Source organism: Ornithorhynchus anatinus, chromosome 13, assembly GCF_004115215.2.
Source record: "Ornithorhynchus anatinus isolate Pmale09 chromosome 13, mOrnAna1.pri.v4, whole genome shotgun sequence".
Classification (NCBI taxonomy): Eukaryota; Metazoa; Chordata; class Mammalia; order Monotremata; family Ornithorhynchidae; genus Ornithorhynchus; species Ornithorhynchus anatinus.
Genome location: NC_041740.1, coordinates 3,312,834 through 3,333,976, shown reverse-complemented (window position 1 = coordinate 3,333,976; position 21,143 = coordinate 3,312,834). Strand labels below are relative to the sequence as shown.

Sequence of the window (21,143 nt, the reverse complement as noted above, 5' to 3'; positions counted from 1 at the left end):
CCCATTTTACAGACGAGGTAACTGAGGCACAGAGGAGTGAAGTGGCTTGCCTAAAGCCACCCGGCAGACAAGCGGCAGAGCCGGGATTAGAATCCACGACCTCTGACTCCCAAGCCTGTGCTCTTTCCACTGAGCCATGCTGCTCAGAGGAAGCACTTCACAAATATCATCAAAAAAAAAAAATAGGCCTCCGGGGTGGACACCACCTTTCTTGGGAGCCAGTATTCAAACTTCTGCTTCCATCTGTCACTCTGAGGGGGGAGGAGGAGGGTCCTGGCAGCCTGGCAGCCCCCCGACCCCCAACCTCGTATTGGCTGGGACTCCCGGGGCGACAGACAGGCTGTGGCTCTATCAAAACTAGAGGCTTTATTGAGTTGGCCGTGCAGAACTGGGAGTCTGGAGGGGTCTAGGGAGGAGGCTGGGTTCTCGGGGGCTCTGGGGGTGGGGTGGGGTCTCAGGTACCAGGGGTCTCGAGGGCGTCGGGGCTGGAGGGGGTCAGGGCCCAGGGCACAGCTCCCCGCGCTTGACGCTCTTGTAGGGAGAAGCTCTGGGTACGGATGCGGCTCGTCACCTCCTGCGTGCGCAGCGTCAGCCCGAAAATATCCTCGTGGTAGCGCTGCTGGTCCTGGGGGAGAAGGAGAGGTCGGATGCCCGGGAGCGGAGTTTGGGGGTTCCCACCTCCGGTAGGCATCCCGACCCCCAGTCTCCACCACCCGGTGGCCCCGGGCATCCCGCGCGGCTCCCCGCGGCCTCCTCGCCCAGTACCCGCAGCAGCCCGATGACGTCCCCGGCCTCCCCCATCTCCATGCCGCCCTCGGTCGCCAGGATGCGCTGGACCGTCTGCAAGACGCTGGTTGCCATGGTGACGTCGCCGCAGACGAACATGTGGCCGCCCTCGAGGCAGAGCACGCGGTAGACATCCGGGGCCAGCTCGGCCAGCAGCACGTCCTGCACGTACCTCTGGGGTGGGTCGGGGGGGCGGGGTCAGAGGAGGGAGGGCGTGGGGGGTAGGGCCGGGTCTGCTTGACGCCCCCCACCCGCCTCCCGAGCGCGGACCCCACGGTCTCCCCACCTTGGGGCGGTCCGGCTCCCTGGAGAAGGCGGTGAGGACGCGGCCGAAGACTCCGCGCTGCTGGGCCTCCCGCACCTCCTCGCGGTACAGGTGGTCGAGCTGGGAGCAGCGGCAGCCGAACACCAGGGTCATGGGGGCGGGGTGCAGCCCTGCCAGCGGAGACCCCCAAATCCTGTGCTCAGCGGCGGCCCAAGTCCGACATCCCCCTGCTTCGGGGTGCCCCGTTCCCACCCCCGTCCCGTTCGTTCCGTTCATTCACTCGCTCGTATTTAGCGAGCGCTTTCTGGGCGCAGAGTACTGTACTAAGCTCTTGGGAGAGGACGATATAATAAACAGATACATTCCCTGCCCACAACGAGCTTACGGTCTGGAGGGGGGGAGACAGACATTAATATAAATAAACTATAGATAGAATAATAATAATAATTCTGGTATCTGTTAAACGCTTACTGTGTTCCAGGCACTGTAAGTGTTGAGGGCTGGAATGTGGGGGACGGATAAAGGGAGCAAGTCAGGGTGATGCCGAAGGGAGTGGGAGAAGAGGAAAGGAGGGCTTAGTCAGGGAAGACCCCTTGGAGGAGATGGGCCTGCGATAAGGCTTTGAAGTGGGGAAGAGTCACTGTCTGTGGGATTTGAGGAGGGAGGGCGTTGCAGGCCAGAGGCGGGACGTAGGTGAGGGGTCGGCGGTGAGATAGATGAGATAGAGGTACAGTGAGGGGGTTGGCATTAGAGGAGCGAAGTGTGCCGGCTGGGTTATAGTAGGAGAGTAGCGAGGTGAGGTAGGAGCGGGCAAGGGGATTGAGGGCTCTAAAGCCGATGATGGTGAGGAGTTTCTTTTCTCCCCCTCCCGCCGCGGCCTCCCATCCGGGCCCGCGACCCTACCCCACCTTTGCTCTCCAGGTCGTGCAGCCGCTCCTGCCAGAAGCCCCGGAAGGGAGCGATGCCGGTGCCGGGGCCCACCAGGATGCAGGGGACCTCGGGGTCGGGCGGCAGCCGGAAGGACGGAGCCCTGAGGGTGACACGGGAACACGTTTCTCCCGGGCCCCCTCCCCGGCCCGCTCCCCCCGGATTCCCCAGGTGCTCCCATGCCCCCAACGGTTCTCACTCACCCCCGGATGAAGCAGGGCACCGAGTCTCCGGCCTTCAGCTGGTTCAGCCACGTGGAGCAGACGCCATAGTGCAGGGGACCCAGCCCGTCTGGGGGAGACACGGGGGTCAGTCAGGAGGTCAGTAGGGGGTGGAGGGAGGGTCCACGGTCCCGGAGAGACCTTTTCCCTCCCCATCCTCCCACCTCCACGCCCGGGGCGTCGGCGTGGCCGGCGCGGAGGCTCTCACCCTGTGTCCTGTAGGCCAGGACGGCCACGGTCAGGTGGATCTCCCCGGGGCAGGCGCTGGGGGCCGAGCTGACCGAGTAGTAGCGCGGCTGCAGCAGGGGCAGCTGGGTGAGGAGCAACGGGGCCGGCAAGGCGATGGACGGGAACTGCTCCAGAACCTCGAGCAGCGTCGGGCAGCGGAACCACTTCCACTCCTCGTAGTGCCGAGCGTCCTGGGAGGGGCACGGGGAGGGTCTGGGGGAGGAGGAATCACCCCCAACCCCGGGGGAACCTTCTAGACTGTGTCCATCCTGTGTCCTAGCTTAGAACAGTGCTTGGCACATAGTAAGCGCTTAACAAGTACCCCAGAGGGACCTCCCAGTTTCGGAGGGCCTCGCGGCCCGGAGACCCCCCAGCTCCGGAGACACCACCCAGCTCCAGAGGGACCCAAAGCCCGGAGACCCCAGCCCCGGAAGTGGCCGCCGGCCCCGCTTGCCTGGCTGAGCGTCTCCAGCTCGTGCTGCTCGGCGGGGTCCTCGGCCAGGGTGCTGAGCAGATGCAGGAGCCGGGGCCCGGGCGGGGACGTGATGTCCAAGAAGTACGTGAGGGCCTGGCGCAGCGTGCAGGGCGGCAGCCGGGGGTCCCGCACCCAGCCCGCGGGAGAGTCACCTGTGGGGTGGCCGTGGGGGGGGGGGGGGCCTCGTGAGTCGGCCGGGGGGCGGGACCGTTCGGGGGGCCTCCCCGGCCAGGGGGCTAGATAAGGGTCGCCCTAGGCGCCGTACTCTTGTCTCCCCCACAACCTCCACCCTCGGGATCCGCTGCTGCTGCCCTCGCAAAGCGCTGATGGCAGAGTGGGCAGCGGGGCCTTCCCTTCATACCCACAGGGGCAGGGGGAGGGGGTCTCCCAGGAGGTGGAAGGCCCCAGGGAGGGAGGGAGACCCCCGTCCCGGAGCCCAATCGCTGTCATCCGTCCCCACCCCCAGCTGCCCGCAGCAGGACTCAGTGCCTGGGGTCTCCGGGGTGGCCGTGGGTCGGGGGAACGGCCACCGGGAACCTCATGCGGGAAGACGGACGATTATCCTCCCCCTCATCAAAGCCTTACGGAAGGCACATCACCTCCAAGAGGCCTTCAATTCATTCATTCATTCAATCGTATTTATTGAGCGCTTGCCGGGGCACTGTACTGAGCGCTTGGAAAAGTACGAGCCTCTCTTTCCTCTTCTCCCGCTCCCTTCTGCATCCCCCCGACTTGCTCTCTTGAGGCGTCTCCCGTCCCAGACCCACGGCACTTGATGTCCGTATCTGTAATTTATCTATTTCTATGAACGTCTGTCTCCCCCTCTAGACTGTAAGCTCACCGTGGACGGGGAATATGTCCGTTCGCTGTTCTAGCCTACTCTCCCAAGTGCTTAGTACAGCTCTGTGCACGCCCTAAGCCCCCAATAAATACGACTGAACGGATGAACGAATGAACGAAAGGCCAGGGAGGAAGCAGCCAACCTAGGCTCAGGCCCAGCAAGGGAGGAAAGCCTACTGGTGGGAGGGGCCGGTGGTGGCCACGGGTGGGGGACGGTGGTTACCCTGGCTGCCCTTCTCCAGCTGTTCCACGGCGATGGGCTCTGTGGACGGGGGCGGATCTTCCACGCGGCTCAGCAGCGCCTCCACGAGGCCGGGCCGGTTGGGAGGGCAGACCCCCAGGTGGTCCCCGGGCTGGTACTGCAGTCCCTCCTGATCCCCGGTGGCCAGCCGCACCAAGATCGTGGCCCGTCTAGGGGCGGGAGCCGAGGTCAAGGGCGAGCCCCGGGCATCTCTGGCCTGAGGGGAGGAGGGCAGAGGGCACGGGGAGGGGAGAGTGGAGGACTAGGAGGAGAGAGGGGAAGGGATGAGGGACAGAAAAGGGGGGACCTTACGTGGACTTGCTGCTTTGCAGGTTTTCCACGGAGAGGATGGTGGCCGGGACCACCTTGCGTCTGTGCACGTGGGCCAGCCCTGTGGGGGGGGGGTAGGGGGTGCTTAGACTTGCGCCGAGGGTCGGCTTAGCCCCGGGCCCATGGGGCTGGTCCACGCTCCCCCCGAACAGGGAGGGCAGCGCACGGGTGGAGCACACGAGGCTCAGTGCCCGGGGGTGAGAGAACCTGGGAGAGAGGCGGGGACGCGGAGAGCCCGAGGGGGGCACGGGGCTTGGCACCTGGCAACAGCTGCAGCCCGTCAGGCTGGGTGCTCAGGCGGTATCTCTGTCGCTTCCAGCTACGCTTGGGGCTGAAAATGTCACGGGCGGCGGCCTCCGCGTCGTCCCCCACGCAGAAGGTATCGCAGGCCGCCTGGGGAGAGGGGGCTGGGGTCAGCGGGCCCCGGGGCCCCTGTCTGCCCTCTAGCTGGGGGGGCTGGGGACCCCTCTCCCAGGCAAGGCTCTGGGGCAGCGGGGATGGGGTGAGAGGGGCTCAGGGACCCTAAGAAATCTGGGGTGGTAAGAGTTATTAATAATAATCACAGTAATGGTGCTTGTTAAGCGTTTACTGTGTGTCAAGCACTGTCCTAAGCATTGAGGTAGATAATGATAATAGTAATAATACTGACGGCATTTGTTAGGCACTTACTATATGCCAAGCACTGTCCTAGGCGCTGGGGTGGATCGAGTTGGACACATTCCCGGTCCCGTGCGGGGCTGTCTTAATCCCCATTTTACAGATGAGGTAACTGAGGCCCAGAGAAGTGAAGCGACTTGCCCAGGGTCACACAGCAGACAAGTGGCGGAGAGGAGATTAGAACCCAGGTCCTTCTGACTTCCAGGCCTGGGCTTGGCCACTAAGCCAAGCTGGGGTGGGAGGGGGGGATCTGGAGATGGGGGGTGGAGGAGGAACCTTATTCCTCAGGGCTAAGAATGGCCAGTATGTGGAGGAGGCAAGGGGCAGCTGAGGTGGGACCAGCGGTTGGGGTTGAAAGGTCAAAGGTCGGGATAGATGAGTGGGGAAGGGGGCATCTCACCCTCTAGACTGTAAGCTCGTTGTGGGCAGGGGATATGCCTACCAACTCTGTTATACTGTACTCTCTCAAGCGCTTAGTACAGTGCTCCGTCCACGGAGAGCGCTCAATACGATCGATTTTAATTGATTGATTGATTGATCTCACCCGGAAGGCGGCTTGGGCCCAGCCCCTGAAGGCCTCCTCCTGGCCGCACAGCTCATCTCCCTGGCCCAGCTGCAGCAGCCGCTCGCCCCCCAACTCCTCCAGTCGCGTGTCCACCGCCCGGGCGAAGGCACAGAAGTGGGGGTACGCTCGGGACCCCAACCCAAACACGCAGAACCTGGGGGTGTGCAGGAAATCAAAGAATTTGTCCGGATCCTGGGATGGGGAGGGGGAATTGCAGAGAAATGACCTCACCCCACCCCACCCCCCACTCCTCAGCCCACCCAGATGCTTCCAGGTGGACCCCAACGCCCCCCGCCCCCCGGGCCCCAGACCTGAGGGTCCCCAGAGCCCCTGCGCTGTCCGTGTTGCTCGACTCCTTTCTCTTCCGCCTCCAGGAAGTGACGAGTGTGTCTGAGCAGGACACGCTGTTGAAGCGAATCTTGTAACTCCTAGAAGACGAGGGGGAAGGGTCACAGGGTCACAGGGCATCCAGGCCGTGAGCCCGTTGTTGGGTAGGGATCGTCTCTGTTGCCGAATTTTGTACTTTCCAAGCGCATAGTACAGTGCTCTGCACAGAGTAAGAGTTCAATAAATAGGATCGAATGAATAAATGAACTCTCAGCGGCTGTATTCGACGCCCAGAGACACATCCCAAATCCCAGAGACACAACTGGCCTCACAGAGACACAACTTGACTCCCAGAGCTACCACGTCAATCCCAGAGACATAACCCGTTGCCTAGAGAAACATCAATTTGTACATTCCAAGCGCTTAGTACAGTGCTCTGCACATAGTAAGCGCTCAATAAATACTACTGAATGAATGAGTCTTGTCTCCCAGAGGCACAACCTGACTCCCAGAGATACAACCTGAAGCCCAGAGACACAACCCGATGCCCAGAGGAACAACTACAAGCCCGTCAAAGGGCAGGGACTGTCTCTATCTGTTACCGATTTGTCCATTCCAAGCGCTTAGTCCAGTGCTCTGCACATAGCAAGCGCTCAATAAATACTATTGAATGAATGAATGAACCTCTTCCCCCTTCCCCTCCCCTCAGCTGAGCCCCCTTTCCCTCTGCTCCCCCTCCCCTCCTCACCCCACCCTCTTTTCCTCCCCCTTCCCCTCAGCACTGTGTTCATTTGTATATATTTATTATTTATTACCCTATTTATTTTGTTAATTAGGTGTACATCCCCTTGATTCTATCGACGGTGATAATGTCGTCTTTTTGTTTTGTTCTGTTTTGCTTCGCTATCTGTCTCCCCCGATTAGACTGTGAGCCCGCCGTTGGGCAGGGATTGTCTCTATCTGTTGCCGAATTGTAATAACAACGATAATAATGATGGCATTTGTTAAGCGCTTACTATGTGTAAAGCACTGTTCTAAGCGCTCGGGAGGATACAGGGTGATCGGGTTGTCCCACGTGGCGTTCACAGTCTTAGTCCCCATTTTAAGGTGAGGTAACCGAGGCCCAGAGAAGCGAAGTGACTGGCCCACAGTCACACAGCAGACAAGGGGCAGAGCCGGGATTAGAACCCATGACCTCTGAGTCCCAAGCCCGGGCTCTTTCCGCTGAGCCACGCTGCTTCTCTACATTCATTCATTCAATAGTATTTATTGAGCGCTTACTCTGTGCAGAACACTGGACTAAGCGCTTGGAATGGACAAATCGGCAACAGATAGAGTCAATCCCTGCCCTTTGACGGTCTCACAGTCTAATCGGGGGAGACAGGCAGACAAGAACAATGGCAATAAATAAAATCAATAAATAGAATCAAACATTCCAAGCGCTTAGTCCAGTGCTCTGCACAGAGTAAGCGCTCAATAAATACGATTGAATGAATGAACCTCTCGGCCTTAAGGACCTCGGGCTGGAGTCCCTCGTTGCTAATAAGAGGTCGACCACCAGGGGGCGAAGTGACAGCCGGAGCGGCCGAAGACAAGGTGGGGGGGGGGGGATTCTTCTAGGACCAGACCATGTTTTGGAGAAGGGGGGGAGACTCCCTCACCTTGTCGCTGATTCTCTCTGGTTCTTCAAACAAACCCGGGGGGAACCAATACGCACATATGAGACTGAGAGAGTGGGACCCTTCCCTCACCAGTTCAGGCTCTTCCAGCAGCCCCTTGGGACAGACCCTCCCCAGATTTTCCCAGCGCCCCCCCCCAGTTCTCACTTGTGCTGCTCCGGCCGGGGAGAGTTATTATAAGGACCGGACATCTCCATCAGGGCAGCGGCGAAGCTCTGGGGGGAATAATAATAATAATAATAATGCTGGTATTTGTTAAGCGCTTACTATGTGCAGAGCACTGTTCTAAGCGCTGGGGTAGACACAGGGGGATCAGGTTGTCCCACGTGGGGCTCACAGTCTTAATCCCCATTTTACAGATGAGGGAACTGAGGCACTGAGAAGTGAAGTGACTTGCCCACAGTCACACAACAAAGCACCCGGAGGAATCAGAGGGGCGGGGGGAGGCTGCATGGACATCCTAAAATCGTTATGGGCAGGACACGTGTCCGAAGCAGCGTGGCTCAGTGGAAAGAGCATGGGTTTTGGAGTCAGAGGTCATGGGTTCGAATCCCAGCTCGGCCACCTGTCAGCTGTGTGACTTTGGGCAAGTCACTTAACTTCTCGGTGCCTCGGTTACCTCATCTGTAAAATGGGGATTAAGACTGTAAGCCCCACGTGGGACAACCTGATTCCCCTGTGTCTACCCCAGCGCTTAGAACAGTGCTCGGCACATAGTAAGCGCTTAACAAATACCAACATTATTATTTGCATTGAAATAATAAGAATAATTCCGCTATTTGTTAAGCGCTTACTCTGGGCCGGGCACTGGACTAAACGCTGGGGTGGACACGAGCAAATCGAGTTGGACCCAGTCCCTGTTCCGCGTGGGGCTCAGTCTCCGTCTCCATTTTAATAATAATAATAATGTTGTTAAGCGCTTACTATGTGCAGAGCACTGTTCTAAGCGCTGGGGTAGAGCCAGGGTCATCAGGTTATCCCCCGAGAGGCTCACTGTCGTCATCCCCATTTTACAGATGAGGGAACTGAGGCCCAGAGAAGTGAAGTGACTTGCTCACGGTCACACAGCTGACAAGGGGCGGAGGCGAGATTTGAACCCATGACCTCTGACTCCCAAGCCCGGGCTCTTTCCACTGAGCCACGCTGCTTCCTACTTCATTTTACACATGAGGTAGCTGAGGCACAGGGAAGTGAAGCGACTCGCCCAAAGTCACGCAGCAGACAAGTGGCGGAGCAGGGATAGGAACCCACGACCTTCTCACTCCCGGGCCCGGCTCTATCCGCTACGACACGTAGGGTTTCCAAGTGCTGAGTACAGTGCTCTGGACACAGTAAGCGCCCAATAGATACCATCGATTGATGAGGGGAAGTGGAAGGCAGGGAAGGGCGTGGGGGGCCTCCCCCCGCCCCGGAACCGCTGGACCTCCCCAAGGGTCCCCTCGGCGTCCCTGGGGTTTCCTACCTCTCCATTTTCCGGGGGATCCCCGTTTCCAAACGTGCTCGTCACCACCACCACCAGGGTCTCGTGTTCCAGGGACACCACGTCAAACTCATCCATGCAAAGCACCTGTGGGTGGGCGGGGAGGGGGCAGGGACCCCAGGGGATTCAGGCTCCCCTTCCCCTGGGCAGGCAGATGCCCACCAAACCCGCTGGTTCCTCCGCTCCTCCATCCTCCCTGTTCCTGGCATATTCTGCGGGTCTCTCACATACATAACCCCTTCTCTCTCTCTCTCTTTAATGGTATTTGTTGAGCACTTACTATTTTTTAAAATGGTATTTAAGGGCTTACTATGTGCCAGACACTATACCAAGCTCGGGGATCGATCCAAGCTAAACAGGTTGGACGCAGTCCATGTCCCACAAGGGGCTCGTAGTCTTAATCCTCATATTACAGATGAGGTAACTGAGGCCCAGAGAAGTAAAGTCAGCCGCCAAGGTTGCAGAGCAAACGAGCGGCAGAGCCGGGATTAGCGCCCAGGTCCTCTGACTCCCAGGCCCGAGCTCCTTCCATTAGGCCACAGGGCTTCTCCTGTTCAGATCGTAGCTGGGCTCTCTGGCCCCCTTTCTCACCCCGGCTCCTTTCTCCCTATTTCTCTAGGCCTTCCGGTCACCTCTCCACCCTCCGCCTTCCCCACGCCCGTGTCTCTTCCACCCGCCTCTCCCTCCTCCGTACCCGGGGGTCGAAGGCTTTCCGGAACAGCCTCCCCAGCTGCTGGGCGTAGCTCTGGGCACGGCCGGTCTCCGAGCCGTACAGGATCGTCGCCTTCACCCGCTTCGCCATCACCGTGCCCATCAGCGAGGCCGAGATCTTCACCGCGCTGAGAGTGACGGGGGCGTGGGGGGGGTCACAGAGCCGTGGGAGGGTGCAGGGGTCTCAGGGGTAGGGGGTAGCGGGGAGGGGGTGAGAAGCAGGTGGGGAGACCCAAGGGGCGCAGAGCCGAAAGACTCGGTTGGCAAGAGTAAGAGAGGATAAGGGACCCTCGTCTTCTAGACTGAAAGCTAATTGTGGTTAGGGAATGTGTTTGTTATATTATACTCTCCCAAGCGCTCAGTACAGTGCTCTGCACACAGTAAGTGCTCAATAAATATGATCGACAGTCTGACTGACCGCCCCAGGGAATTGATGGACAGAAGAGGGGTCGGACTCTAAGGAGAGGGGGCATGTCACACCTGGGGGTTCAAAGGTCACATACTTGGCTACTTCCTTAAACGTTTTCTTCCTCGTAATGCCGGCTCCTTTGCTCGCATTTCCTTTCCAGGGGTCTGGCTGCCCGAGGGGAGGGGTCCGGAGTCAAAATAGGGAGATGGAGAGAGGGGAGAGATTGAGGGTCAAGGGTGGGAGTTCCTCAGGGTAATAGTAATAATAATAATAATAATAATTGCGGTATTTGTTAAGCGCTTACTACACATCGAGCACTGTAGTAAGTGCTGGGGTGGATATAAGATAATCAGGTGCCTCATGGGACTCACAGTCTACAGAGGATAGAGAAGCAGCATGAACTAATGGAGAGAGCCCGGGGCCGGGAGTCAGCGGGACCTGGGTTCGAATCCCAGATCTGCCAATTGTTTGCTGTGTTCCCTTGGGCAAGTCACAACTTAATAATAATAATAATGTTGGTATTTGTTAAGCGCTTCCTATGTGCCAAGCACTGTTCTAAGCGCTGGGGGAGATACAGGGTAATCAGGTTGTCCCACGTGAGGCTCACGGTTAATCCCCATTTTACAGATGAGGTAACGGAGGCACAGAGAAGTTCAGTGACTTGCCCACAGTCACACAGCTGACAAGTGGCAGAGCCAGGAGTCGAACCCATGACCTCTGACTCCGAAGCCCAGGCTCTCTCCACTGAGCCACGCCGCTTCCCAACTTCCCTGTGCCTCTGTTCTCCTGTTCTCCTCCCTACATAGACTATGAGCCCCATGCGGGACAGAGACTGCACCTACCCCAGCGCTTAGTGTGTGACACAAAGTAAACGCTCAACAAGTACCATTTAATAAAACAGGTATTGAATCCCCATTTTGCAGATGAGGGAACCGAGGCAACGAAGTGACTTCCCCGAGGTCCCACGGCAGACAAGGGGCAGGGCCGGGATTAAAATCCAGATCTTCTGCCTCCCAGGCCGGGCTCTTTCCACTAGGCCACGCTGCCTCTCAGGGACTGTCTCCCCCAGGTCGAGGCGTGTGTGCGAGGGTGGCTCACCTGGTAGCGGAAGGCCGGAGACAGGAGATAGTTGACCATCTCCTGGTGGAAGACCGGCGTGAGGCTGCCGGAGAGCGGAGGCACGATCCAGGCCCAGTCGGCGGGGCAGCCCCCCCGCGCCCGCTGTTCGTTCTCCAGGTGCTTCATGAAGGAGGCTGTGGCGGCGTGGTGGTCCACGATGGTCACCTTGGCCAGCTGGGAGGCAGGGAGAAGGGTCAGGGCAGAGCCTGAGGAAGGGGTAAGCCCCGCTTGGCTGCAGATTCCAGCGGGTCTCCCGGCTTCCAAGGAACAACGGCGCCCGGTCGGACCCCCATATTGCACCTCCCATCTGGCGCTGCGGCCCACCGGTCTCCACTCCCGCAATTCAGTGGCGCCCACCTCCACGGGGGCAGCCCCCGTCCCCCCTCACCCTCCTCACCTGGTAACTGTGGAGCACAGCCAGGTTGATCTCCACGGCCGCTTTATCCTTCCACAGAGACGAGGTCGTCCTGGTGTCCAGGTCCATGCAGACGGCCACGTCCTGGAGCGGGCGAGGGGCGAGCGGGTTGGGAAGGAGGAGGCCGGGGCTTCTAACCGACTCTACCCTGCCCCGAGCGAGCCCCGACCCTAAGGACAAAGCACGGATCGCCCCAGCCCTAGTGACGTCACGCTCGGGACTCCCGGGTCTGAGGTGCGGGGAGGCCGGAGAGGAAGGACGGAGGAAACACTGTCTGTGTTGGAGGGAGTTGGAAACCCTGTCCGGATACAGCATGGGGGCAGGACCAGACAGTAGTAATAGCTGAGAATGTGAGAGTCCATTGGCTGAACTGCCTGGGCCGGGGGCCCACTTAATAATAATTAGGGTACTAGCTAAGCGCTTACTATGTGCCCAGCACTCTTTTAAGCCCTGGGATAGATACAGTTAATCAGGCATCCCTGTCCCATATTCGGCCCACACTGTCAATCCCCCTTTTTTACAGATGAGGTAACTGAGGAGGCTCAGAGAAGTGAAGTGACTTGCTCAGGGTCACACAGCAGACACGTGGCGGAGACAGGATTGGAACCCATGACCTTCTGACTCCCAGGCCCGGGTTCTATCCGCTAAGCCACACACTTGGCATGTCCTCGCTTGGGCAAGAAGCCCTTCCGGAAGCGGGGGTACCCAAAATGATGGCGTCCGAGCTGGTTGGATAGTGGGGGTCAGGGTGGGTGAGAAAACGGACCCCACTGCATTCTGAGAACTGCAGTGGAGATCGACCCGGCTGTGCTCCACAGCTACCAGGTGAGGAGGGCGTAGGGGAAGGGGACTGCCCCAGTGGAGGTGGGCCCCCCTGAATTCTGGGCGTTACGGTTTGGGAACCTCTAGACTGTAAGATTGCTGTGGGCAGGGAATGTGTCTGTTGGATTGTTCTCTTGTACTTTCTCAGGCTCTGAGCAACTGCGGCTCCTAGTCTAACGGTCAGTTGTATTTCTTGAGCACTTAACTGTGTGCAGAGCACTGGACTAAGAGCTCGGGAGAGTACAGTGTGACAATATAACAGACACATTCCCTGCCCACAGTGAGTTTACCGTCTAGAGGTCCCCAAACCACAACCCCCAGTAGGCGCCGCGGCCCTTGAATCGCAGCTTCCAGGATGTAAGGCGGTCCATTTTCTCACCCATTCTGACCCGCCACCACTCTGTCAGCCAACCAGCACGGATAACGAGTCGTCTTCTCGCCCCGTCACGGGAAGGACCATAAGTTCTAGACTGTAAGCTCACGGACGGGGATTGTGTCTGCCACCTGAGTTGCACTGTACTCTCCCAAGTGCTCAGTCCAGTGCTCTGCATACGGCAAGCACTCAATAAATATCGTTGATTAATTCCAGTCAGTCATATCTGTTGAGTGCTCAGCATGTGCAGAGCACTGTATTAAGCGCTCGGGAAAGTACGTTATTACAGAATCGGTAGTCAGTCGGTCGCATTTATTGAGCACTCACTGCATGCACAGCACTGTCCTAAGCGCTTGGGAGAGTACAATACAACAATAAACAGACGCATACCCTGCCCACAACGAGCTCACAGTCTAGAGGGGGAGACAGACATTGATGTAAATAAATAAATGATAGCTATGGGCATAAGTGGTGTGTGGCTGGGAGGGGGCATGAATAAAGGGAGCGAGCCAGGGTGACGCAGAAGGGAGCGGGAGAAGAGGAAAGAACAGCCCTTCCCGTGGATCTCGGCTCTCAAGCTAAGAAGCGGGTCGATACGGAGACCGCGGCCCGACCGCCCCACCGCCCCTCACCTCGAGGATGTTGTATCTGTGGGGGTCGCATAGGTTCCTCATGCCGATCTCGCTGCTCATGTACCAGCCGCTGAAGGGGGCGGCGGGGAACTCCAGCCCCCCGATCTCCAGCAGCATGTTGGCCACGGCCGGGAGGGCGTACCAGCGCAGGCCCAGGGCCTGGAACCACTCCATCCTAGGGGCGGCGGCCAGCCGGGGACGGCCGGGGACCCAGTCGGACACCTCTCCAGGACCCCCACCGCCGAGCCCCCTCGCCTCCCCTCGCCTCCCAATAATAACGACAATAATGGAGTTATTTGTTAAACGCTACGTGCCAGGCACTGTACTAAACTCTGGGGTGAATACAAGCAGATCAGGTTGGACCCAATCCCTGTCCCATGTGAAGCCCACAGCCTCCATTTTACAGCTGAGGGAACTGAGGCACGGAGAAGTGAAGCGACTTGTCCTTTGTCACACAGCAGACCAAGGGAGGAGTTAGGATTAGAACCCGCGATCTTCTGACTTGCAGGCCTGTGCTCTATCTTCCGTGCCATGCTGCTTCTCTGCCTACCTCGCGCCCTGTCCCAACAGGGAATACCATTACCCCCTATCCCGGCAGGGTCCCCTCCACTCACGTGGGGTGCTGCAGGGGCACCTCTAGCACCAGCTCGGGCGGGATGGGGAAGAGTTCGGGCGGGTCATCCGGAGCCTGGAGCAGTAGGGGCAGCACATCAAAGCGCCCGCCTCCTGGCGTCCAGCCGTGCTGGACACAGAGCTGGGGTGTGGAGGAGTGACCAGTAAGACACCGGGGACCGGGGCCTCAGCTGCCTCTCTCTCCCCCTGCCTCTTTCTCCTTGATCTCCCCTTCGGTGCCCCCCTTCCTTTTCCAATGCCAGGGCCATCAAGCTGGTGGAGGGGCCGGATCCAGGCCAGGTCAGCTGCTGAGTGTCCGAGGACACAACGGCCCCGGGATCCACCCTTGGGGGCTTTCTCTGAGCCCGGGGTGCTGGTTGTGGGCCCAGAGGCCCCTGGTTTTTTTTTATGGTATTTGTTAAGCGCTTACAACGTGCCGAGCACTGTACTAAGCGCTGGGGGAGATACAAGATAATCAGGTTGGACAGAGTCCCTGTCCCACACGGGGCTCCCTGTCTTAGCCCCCATTTTACAGATGAGGGAACCGAGGCACAGAGGAAGAGAAGTGACTTGTCCGAGGTCCCACAGCAGACAAGTGGCGGAGTCAGAATTAGAACCCTGGTCCTCTGCCTCCCAGACTCGTGCTCTTTCCACTAGGCCAAGCTGATTCTCACTTCAAGCTCCCCTCACTTCCACACAGTCCCGGAGAGGGGGCCAGGACAACATAACTGGGCAAGCAGGAGGGCGCAGGGACAGAGTGGGGAAAGCATTAATTGGGGATCCTTTTAGGGGCCCCTTTCTCCCAGGGTCTGCCTGCCTGTCCCTCTCCCACACACCCACATACCCTGCCAGCGGAGTCCCCTGTCCCTTAGTTAACCAACCGATCAATCAGTAGTATTTATCGAGTGCCTTCTGGATGCAAAACACTTGGTAAGCGCCTGAGAGAGTGCAGTAGGGTCAGTAGACACGATCCCTGCCTTCCAGGAGCTTATAGTTTAACGCGGAAGACAGCATTAAAATAAATTACAGATGGGAGGAAATACTTAAGGATAATGACGCCTACAGAAGTGCTAGAGTGGGAAGTGTTTGGGTGGTGGGCAAGGACTGAAGTGGTGATTGGAAGTGGTTACAGGGTGGGGAAGTAGACTATAAAGTCACTGTGGGCAGGGAACGTGTGTACCAACTCCGTTGTCCTTTCCCAAGTGGTTAGTACCATGCCGCGCACACAGTAAGTGCTCAATAAATACCATGGATTGATTGACGGGAGAGATGAATCAGCGAAGGCCTCCTGGAGGGGATGGGCTTTCAGAAAGAGGGAGAGCAGGGGTATGCGCGATGGATGCAAAGAGGGAGGGAGTTGCGGAAAAGAGCAAGAGGTCGCCGGCGAGAGAGATGAGACCGAGGCCCAGTGAGTAGGTTCTGGGAAGAGCGTGAGCCGGGGAGGAGTAGGAGCAGAGGGGAGAGGCGGGATGGGAAAAGCGTGTCGAGCGAGCCTCCCTACCTCTGTGATTTCCACGTTGGCTGGATCCCCCTGCACGGAGCCATCCTGCTGCCGATAGCCTGCGTAACGCACCAGCTGGCTGTTCCAGATGCGAAAATCCCCGCGGCCCGGAGCGCGCTGGGGGAACACTGTGATGGCAGACCTAGAGGGTGGGGTTGTGTCAGACACCCTACCCCGACTCCTCTCACCCTCCCTCAGCTGAACGTGCAGTCCTAGGCCTCCTCCCGGAAGGGCAGAGCGCCAGGGCCGGTGGCAGGGTCCCCGAGGTGAAAGGAAAGAAGCGGCGAGTGGGTGGGGGGATCAGGCCGTCGACGGATGCTCACCGTAAATTTCCCCGGTTAGTGGCGTATTTGATGTGGTTGCAGATATAAGTGAACATCTCCTGGGCTGAGCGACAGTCTCGGGCGTCAAACACCTTCGGGGAGGCGGGGAAGGAGCGGGGGGCCGGGAGGGAGAGGGTCATTCTCCTTTCCTCCGGAAGCGTTTGCCGGCCCCTCAACCCTAGCCGGGTGAGATTATCATCCCAGTGGGCCCGGGGGTGGAAATGGTCCCCCTGAGCCACATTAGCATCCCGAGGGGGAGGGTTGGAAGTGGTCTCTCTGCGCCAGTTTAAAGTTTCAGTAGGCCCGGGTCAGAAGTTCATTCATTCAATCGTATTTACTGAGCGCGTACTGGGTGCAGAGCACTGTACTAAACGCTTGGAGAGGACGATTCGGCAACAGATAGAGACAATCCCTACCCAACCACGGGCTCACAGTCTAGAAAGGGGGAGACAGACACAAAACTATGCAAAACAAGTAGACAGGCATCAATCGCATCAATATAAATAAACAGAATTATAGATATAGACACATCATTAATAAAATATAGAGAAGTGGTCCCTTTGGGGCAGTTTAAAGTCCCAGTGGACCAGGGCGAGAAGTGACCACCACCCCCAGACCAGATTTCACCCAAAGGGGACAAATCCAGGACTATTTATAGCTCAGCAGGCGCTCGGGCCATGCCTGTTGGGGCGATTTGGGGGGGGGGGTCTCCGAGGGCGTGACCCTGGGGTAGCCACCCCTACCTGACCGGCTCCTTCCTCCAGGTGACCGTCTCCCCTCCCCCACCGGGCCCCACCTCCCCGGCTCCCGGCTCTGGCACCTGCAGCTTTCCCCACTGGATCCTGCCCACACAGCGCGAGGCGTTGCGCCAGGCCTGCTTGGCTCCAAACACGAGCTCGCTCTCCCGCAGCTGGTAAGTCCCCGTGGCCTCCACCTCTCTCTCCAGCTCCTGCAGGCGCTGCTCATGGGCCGGGGACCCGCTCCTGGGGGTGGCAGGGAGGGGGGGCACGGGATGGGAGGAGTCGGGCTGGGGACCCGCTCCCGGGGTGGTAGGGTGGGCGACGGACTGGGCAAAGGGAGGCAGCGGCAGAGTGACACAGGGCCAGGGCTAAATGAGGCCTTATTTCTGAGCTGACTGCCTAGAAGTGCCTAGAAGATGATCTACAAGGCCCACGGTATCCCCTCCCTGTCCCCCCATCATTGCTCAGCAGATGTGGTTCAGAGAGCCCAGAGTGAGGGGCCCAGGAGTGTCAGCGAGGGGAGGGGGATGCACAGGGAGAGTCTGAAGGGGCTGGAAGAGGAGTTGGATGAGGGGGTGGGGGCCGTCTCACCTCTTGATGGAGCCGTAGTACTGGTTGATGAAGTCTCGGGCCTGGGTCAGCAGCTGGGCAGGGGGCGGGGGTCCCTGAGAGGGACGACTCTGGAATTGCCGTGGAAATACGAGGGAGCCCAGGCAGCGGCGGGGGGTGCAGGGCCCATCCTGGAGGGCGGGGAGGGGCAGTCAATCGGTGGCCCGAGATTGGGGGCTGAGGCAGAAGCCAAGACCGTTGGGAGGGAGGAGGGTTGGGGACCCAGGGACTGATTAGCTCAGATACTGGGGAGATTGGAGGGGGTGGCCAGGTTTTGAGGTTTCGGTGGGAGTCAGGATTGGGGTGTTGAATTGGGGGAGGGTCAGCGGGGGAGGTTAGAGGTAGTAATAAGGAGAGAGGCAGGGCTCAGCTTGCCAGCTGAGAGGGAGGGGGGATAGGTTGGGGGATTGGAGTTGTGGGGAGAGAAAGACTGGGTTAGGGGACTGGGAGGGGGCGGAAGGGTGCTCACCAGCTGGGCCTGGGCACTCAAGGTGTCATAGGTGATGCTCCCCACTTCCCAGTTCTTCACCCGTGAAAACCGAGGGGCTTCAGGGGGCCGGGTCAAGGGGGGGCTGGTAGGGGACAACAGGCTGGGTCAGACCGGTCCATCCCAACCTCTTCCTCGTCAAGGCCCTACCCACCTCTTGCTAGGGGTCCGGTGAGCGGCCCCCTCCACCCTGAAGACTCAGCCCACCACCCCACAACTGTGTACTCCCCTTCAGGGACTCAGCCCGAGCGAGGGCCCAGGGAGGTGCAGGGGGGAAGGGCTCCTCGGGGAAACAATCCATCAGTGGTGTTTATCGAGCGCTTACTGTGTGCAGAGCACAGTACTAAGCACTCGGGAGAGGACGATACAACGCAAGGAGCTTACAGTCTAGAGGGGAAGATGGATTTAAAAATAGATTACGTATATGAACAAAAGTGCTGTGGGGCTGAGGGTGGGGTGAATATCAAATGCCTTAAAGGGTCCTGTGTGTAGGCGAAGGAGAGGGGAGAGAGAGTAGGAGAAATGAAAGCTTAGCTGGGGAAGGCCTCTCGGAGGAGCTGGGATTTTATCCCGGTTCTGGTGGGGGAAGGGGCCCGGCCCCAGATTCCTCTGTCCAGATTTCCCCCGGCCCCGGCTGCTGTGGGTACCCCTCCCCAGAGCCGGCCACCGCAGGCAGAAATCGTGTGAAGGGAAACAGGCGTGTTATCATTTCCTCCCAGGGCCTTCGGGCTCCTCGGTGTGGGGAGGAAGGGAGGGGGCCCAGGTCCCCGGCTCTCTGTGACCTCGGCTCTCCTGGCTCCCCCTCCCCTCCACCCCCTTCCCCAGCACCCTGCCCCCACTCCACGCTTTCAATTCCTTCTGGTCCCCAGAAACCCCCAGACTCCGGCTGCTTCTGAACCTGGGCTCCTCCGGCCCTGCAGCTGGTCTGTCTCCCAGAGTCTGAGGCGGGCTTGAGGATGAGGTTCAGGCTGGGTCTCCTGGGGTCAGAGGCCTCTGCCGGACCCTGGAGGGGAGGCTACGGGGAACAGGGGGCAAGAGCCTTCTAAAGGTGGTGGGGGACAATTTGGTCAGAGAGCCTGGCTGAGAGGGCTACCGCCCTCTCCCACTTTCTGGCTTTTGGATTTTCCTGCCTTTTCTCCTTCCCTCTCCTTCCTCTCCACCTTCCCTCCCTGGAGTCCCGTGAACGCCCACACTGCGGGCCCTTAGTCCCCCCAGATCGCCACTTCCGAGTCTTTTCTCTTCCCGCCTGCCACCGAGGCCCCGGCTCCCAGATCCCCGTGCCCAGACCCCCGTGACCCTGTCCTTTGGGCCGTGACCTCCCCGAGTCGTTTGAAGCTGCTACCTAGGCTCTCCTGCTCCCCTCCCTCTTGTCATCCCCTCATCTGCAGTCTCCTCCACCTGCTGCTCTCGGAGCCTCAGCCTGTTGGTCCATCACCGGCCCTCAACCCACCTCCAGCTGGTCCAGGCCTCCCCCATCCCCGACAGGTGGCCCGATGCCTTCCCCCCCTCACCTGCCATCGGGCCCAGGAAGCGGTCCCGGCCCCGGTCCTGGCCCAGGAACCGGCCCCCCGTGCTCAGATCCCGGGGTCCCTGCTTTCTTGCTGCACAGCCCCAGGCCCAGGCCACAGGGCGGGCCGGGCTCCTGGCCCACGCTCTTCAGGTTGCCCATGGCCGCTGCTTGGCGGCGGGGCTGGGTTGAGCGGAGACTTTTCTGCTCTGTGCCTGGGACCCGGCCTTTTCCTTAGGAAATGGGGGGAGGACGCGGGGGGCGCCCAGCTCCGAGCCCCCGCCCCACCCCCGTCTCACATACAATGAGGCAGGAACAGGGGCTGGAGGCGTGAAAGGCCACAGAACCGCACCCTCTGGGGGGCGGAGTCCCGGTTGCCTGGGTTCCTCCCGCTTGGTGGGAAACCCAGGTATTCTCGGCCTGGTGAGGAGCTGGTAGGAGAGCTGGGGAGCTGGTCGGGATCGAGGGGTCCAAAGAGATGCCTCCTGGATCGAGGTGGGGGTAGGCCGGGGGGACTCCAGCCCTCCCCAGTGCGGGGTTTGGGATGCTGGGCTGAGGGGCTCTGAGTCTCGGAGAGAGATGGCACTCGCCCACTCCCCATCCGGTGCCATCTTCCTCCCACCTGGTCCCAGGTCAGCAGGGAGGATGAGGGTGGCGATGGTGGGGGGCACTCAGGGCGGGGACCTTAGCCCGTCCCACTGTGGACTGGCCAAGGAGCTCCCCCCGTCCGGCCCCCGTTTCCTGTAACTCCCGCCCCATGACTCAAGCAGGGATTCAAAGGAACAGGAAGCTGTCCGTCCAGGTCCTCTACTCTCCTGGCCAGTCCTGCTCCTCCAGTATGTGACGCACAGAGGCCCTGGGGGCCAGAGGTCACAAGTAGGGGGGCCGGAGCAGGAACCCGGTTCAGGAAATCCTAAGCCCCTGGGGGAGACTACAGCTCCCAACAAGCCCTCTAACTCATGCCAACTCTCCCCAACTCCTTGGGTCGTACTGAATGCTGGGAGTAGTAGTCTCTGGAAGCTGGTCTTGTGGGGTCTTGGATCTTGAGGGAGGGAAGTGTGTGTGTGTTTGTGTGTATGCATGCTCTTGCATGGGGGGGGGGTGTGAGTATGCTCTTGCACGGGACTTTGGTTCCTGATCTGAGGGTGGGGAAGAGAGAGAAAGAGAGTGAGAGAGAGAGAGAGAAGAGGAGGAGAAAATGAAGAGGAGGAGAGAGAAGGAAGGGAGGAGGAGAGCTCTTAACCATATCTTCAAAAAAATGAGAGGTTTGAAAAAGAGAGAGGAGGAAAGAAAGGAGAGCAAGGGAGAAAAGAGAGTGGGGAGGAGAGAGGGGCCATTTGTCAGTGATGGCCCAGGGATGAAATGCTGCCTTTCTCTTCCTGTGCGACTGGGACACTTACGCTCTGCCAAAACAGAAACTCCTCATCAGTGGTTTTAAAACATGTCCCCTCTTACCTCACCTCACTACTCTCCTACTACAACCCAGCTCGTACATTTTGCTCCTCTAATGCCAACCTTCTCACTGTACCTCGATCTCATCTCTCCGGCCACCGACTTCTTGCAAATGTCCTTCCTCTGGCCTGGAACATCCTCCCTCCTCATATCTGTCAGGCAATTACTCTCCCCACCTTCAGAGTGAAGGCACATCTCCTCCAAGAGGCCTTTCCCGACTAAGCCCTCTTTTCCCACTTCTTTCTGCATCACCCTGACTTGCTCCCTTTATTCATCCCCCCTCCCAGCCCCACAGCACATATTACAGTCCATATCTGAAATTTTTTTATGTATATTAATGTCTGTCTTCCCCTCTAGACTGTAAGCTCTCTGTGAGCAGGGAATGTGTCTGTTCATTGTTCTATTATACT

At 59.1% G+C, this 21,143-nt stretch overlaps 1 protein-coding gene across 1 annotated transcript; it reads right to left on the bottom strand.

The window, feature by feature from the left end:
• Positions 1 to 346: 346 nt before the first annotated feature.
• NOS3 (nitric oxide synthase 3) lies at positions 347 to 19,545 on the bottom strand. Its single transcript, XM_029077786.2, has 26 exons — positions 19,286 to 19,545; positions 17,757 to 17,859; positions 17,270 to 17,418; positions 16,759 to 16,921; positions 15,939 to 16,030; positions 15,616 to 15,757; positions 14,117 to 14,256; positions 13,503 to 13,677; positions 11,658 to 11,759; positions 11,240 to 11,434; positions 10,236 to 10,309; positions 9,716 to 9,860; positions 9,004 to 9,108; positions 7,689 to 7,756; positions 5,847 to 5,963; positions 5,515 to 5,689; positions 4,574 to 4,706; positions 4,296 to 4,374; positions 3,966 to 4,153; positions 2,882 to 3,054; positions 2,408 to 2,618; positions 2,182 to 2,269; positions 1,960 to 2,081; positions 1,073 to 1,221; positions 766 to 960; positions 347 to 625 (listed from the first exon to the last, which is right to left on the bottom strand). Exons 1-26 carry the CDS (start codon positions 19,441 to 19,443, stop codon positions 455 to 457), a joined length of 3,612 nt encoding a protein of 1,203 aa, XP_028933619.1. The 5' UTR covers positions 19,444 to 19,545; the 3' UTR covers positions 347 to 454.
• Between the last annotated feature and the right edge of the window lie 1,598 nt (positions 19,546 to 21,143).

What these genes read in the sequence shown, in the direction of transcription:
- NOS3 (XM_029077786.2), bottom strand. Translation starts at nt 19,443, where the DNA reads ATGGGCAACCTGAAGAGCGTGGGCCAGGAGCCCGGCCCGCCCTGTGGC. An exon ending in CTGTGCTCCACAGTTACCAG is followed by an intron (nt 11,435 to 11,657) that starts GTGAGGAGGGTG and finishes CCTGCCTCCCAG; the next exon opens with CTGGCCAAGGTGACCATCGT. An exon ending in GGGAGCCGGACCGCCCCAAG is followed by an intron (nt 961 to 1,072) that starts GTGGGGAGACCG and finishes GACCCACCCCAG; the next exon opens with AGGTACGTGCAGGACGTGCT.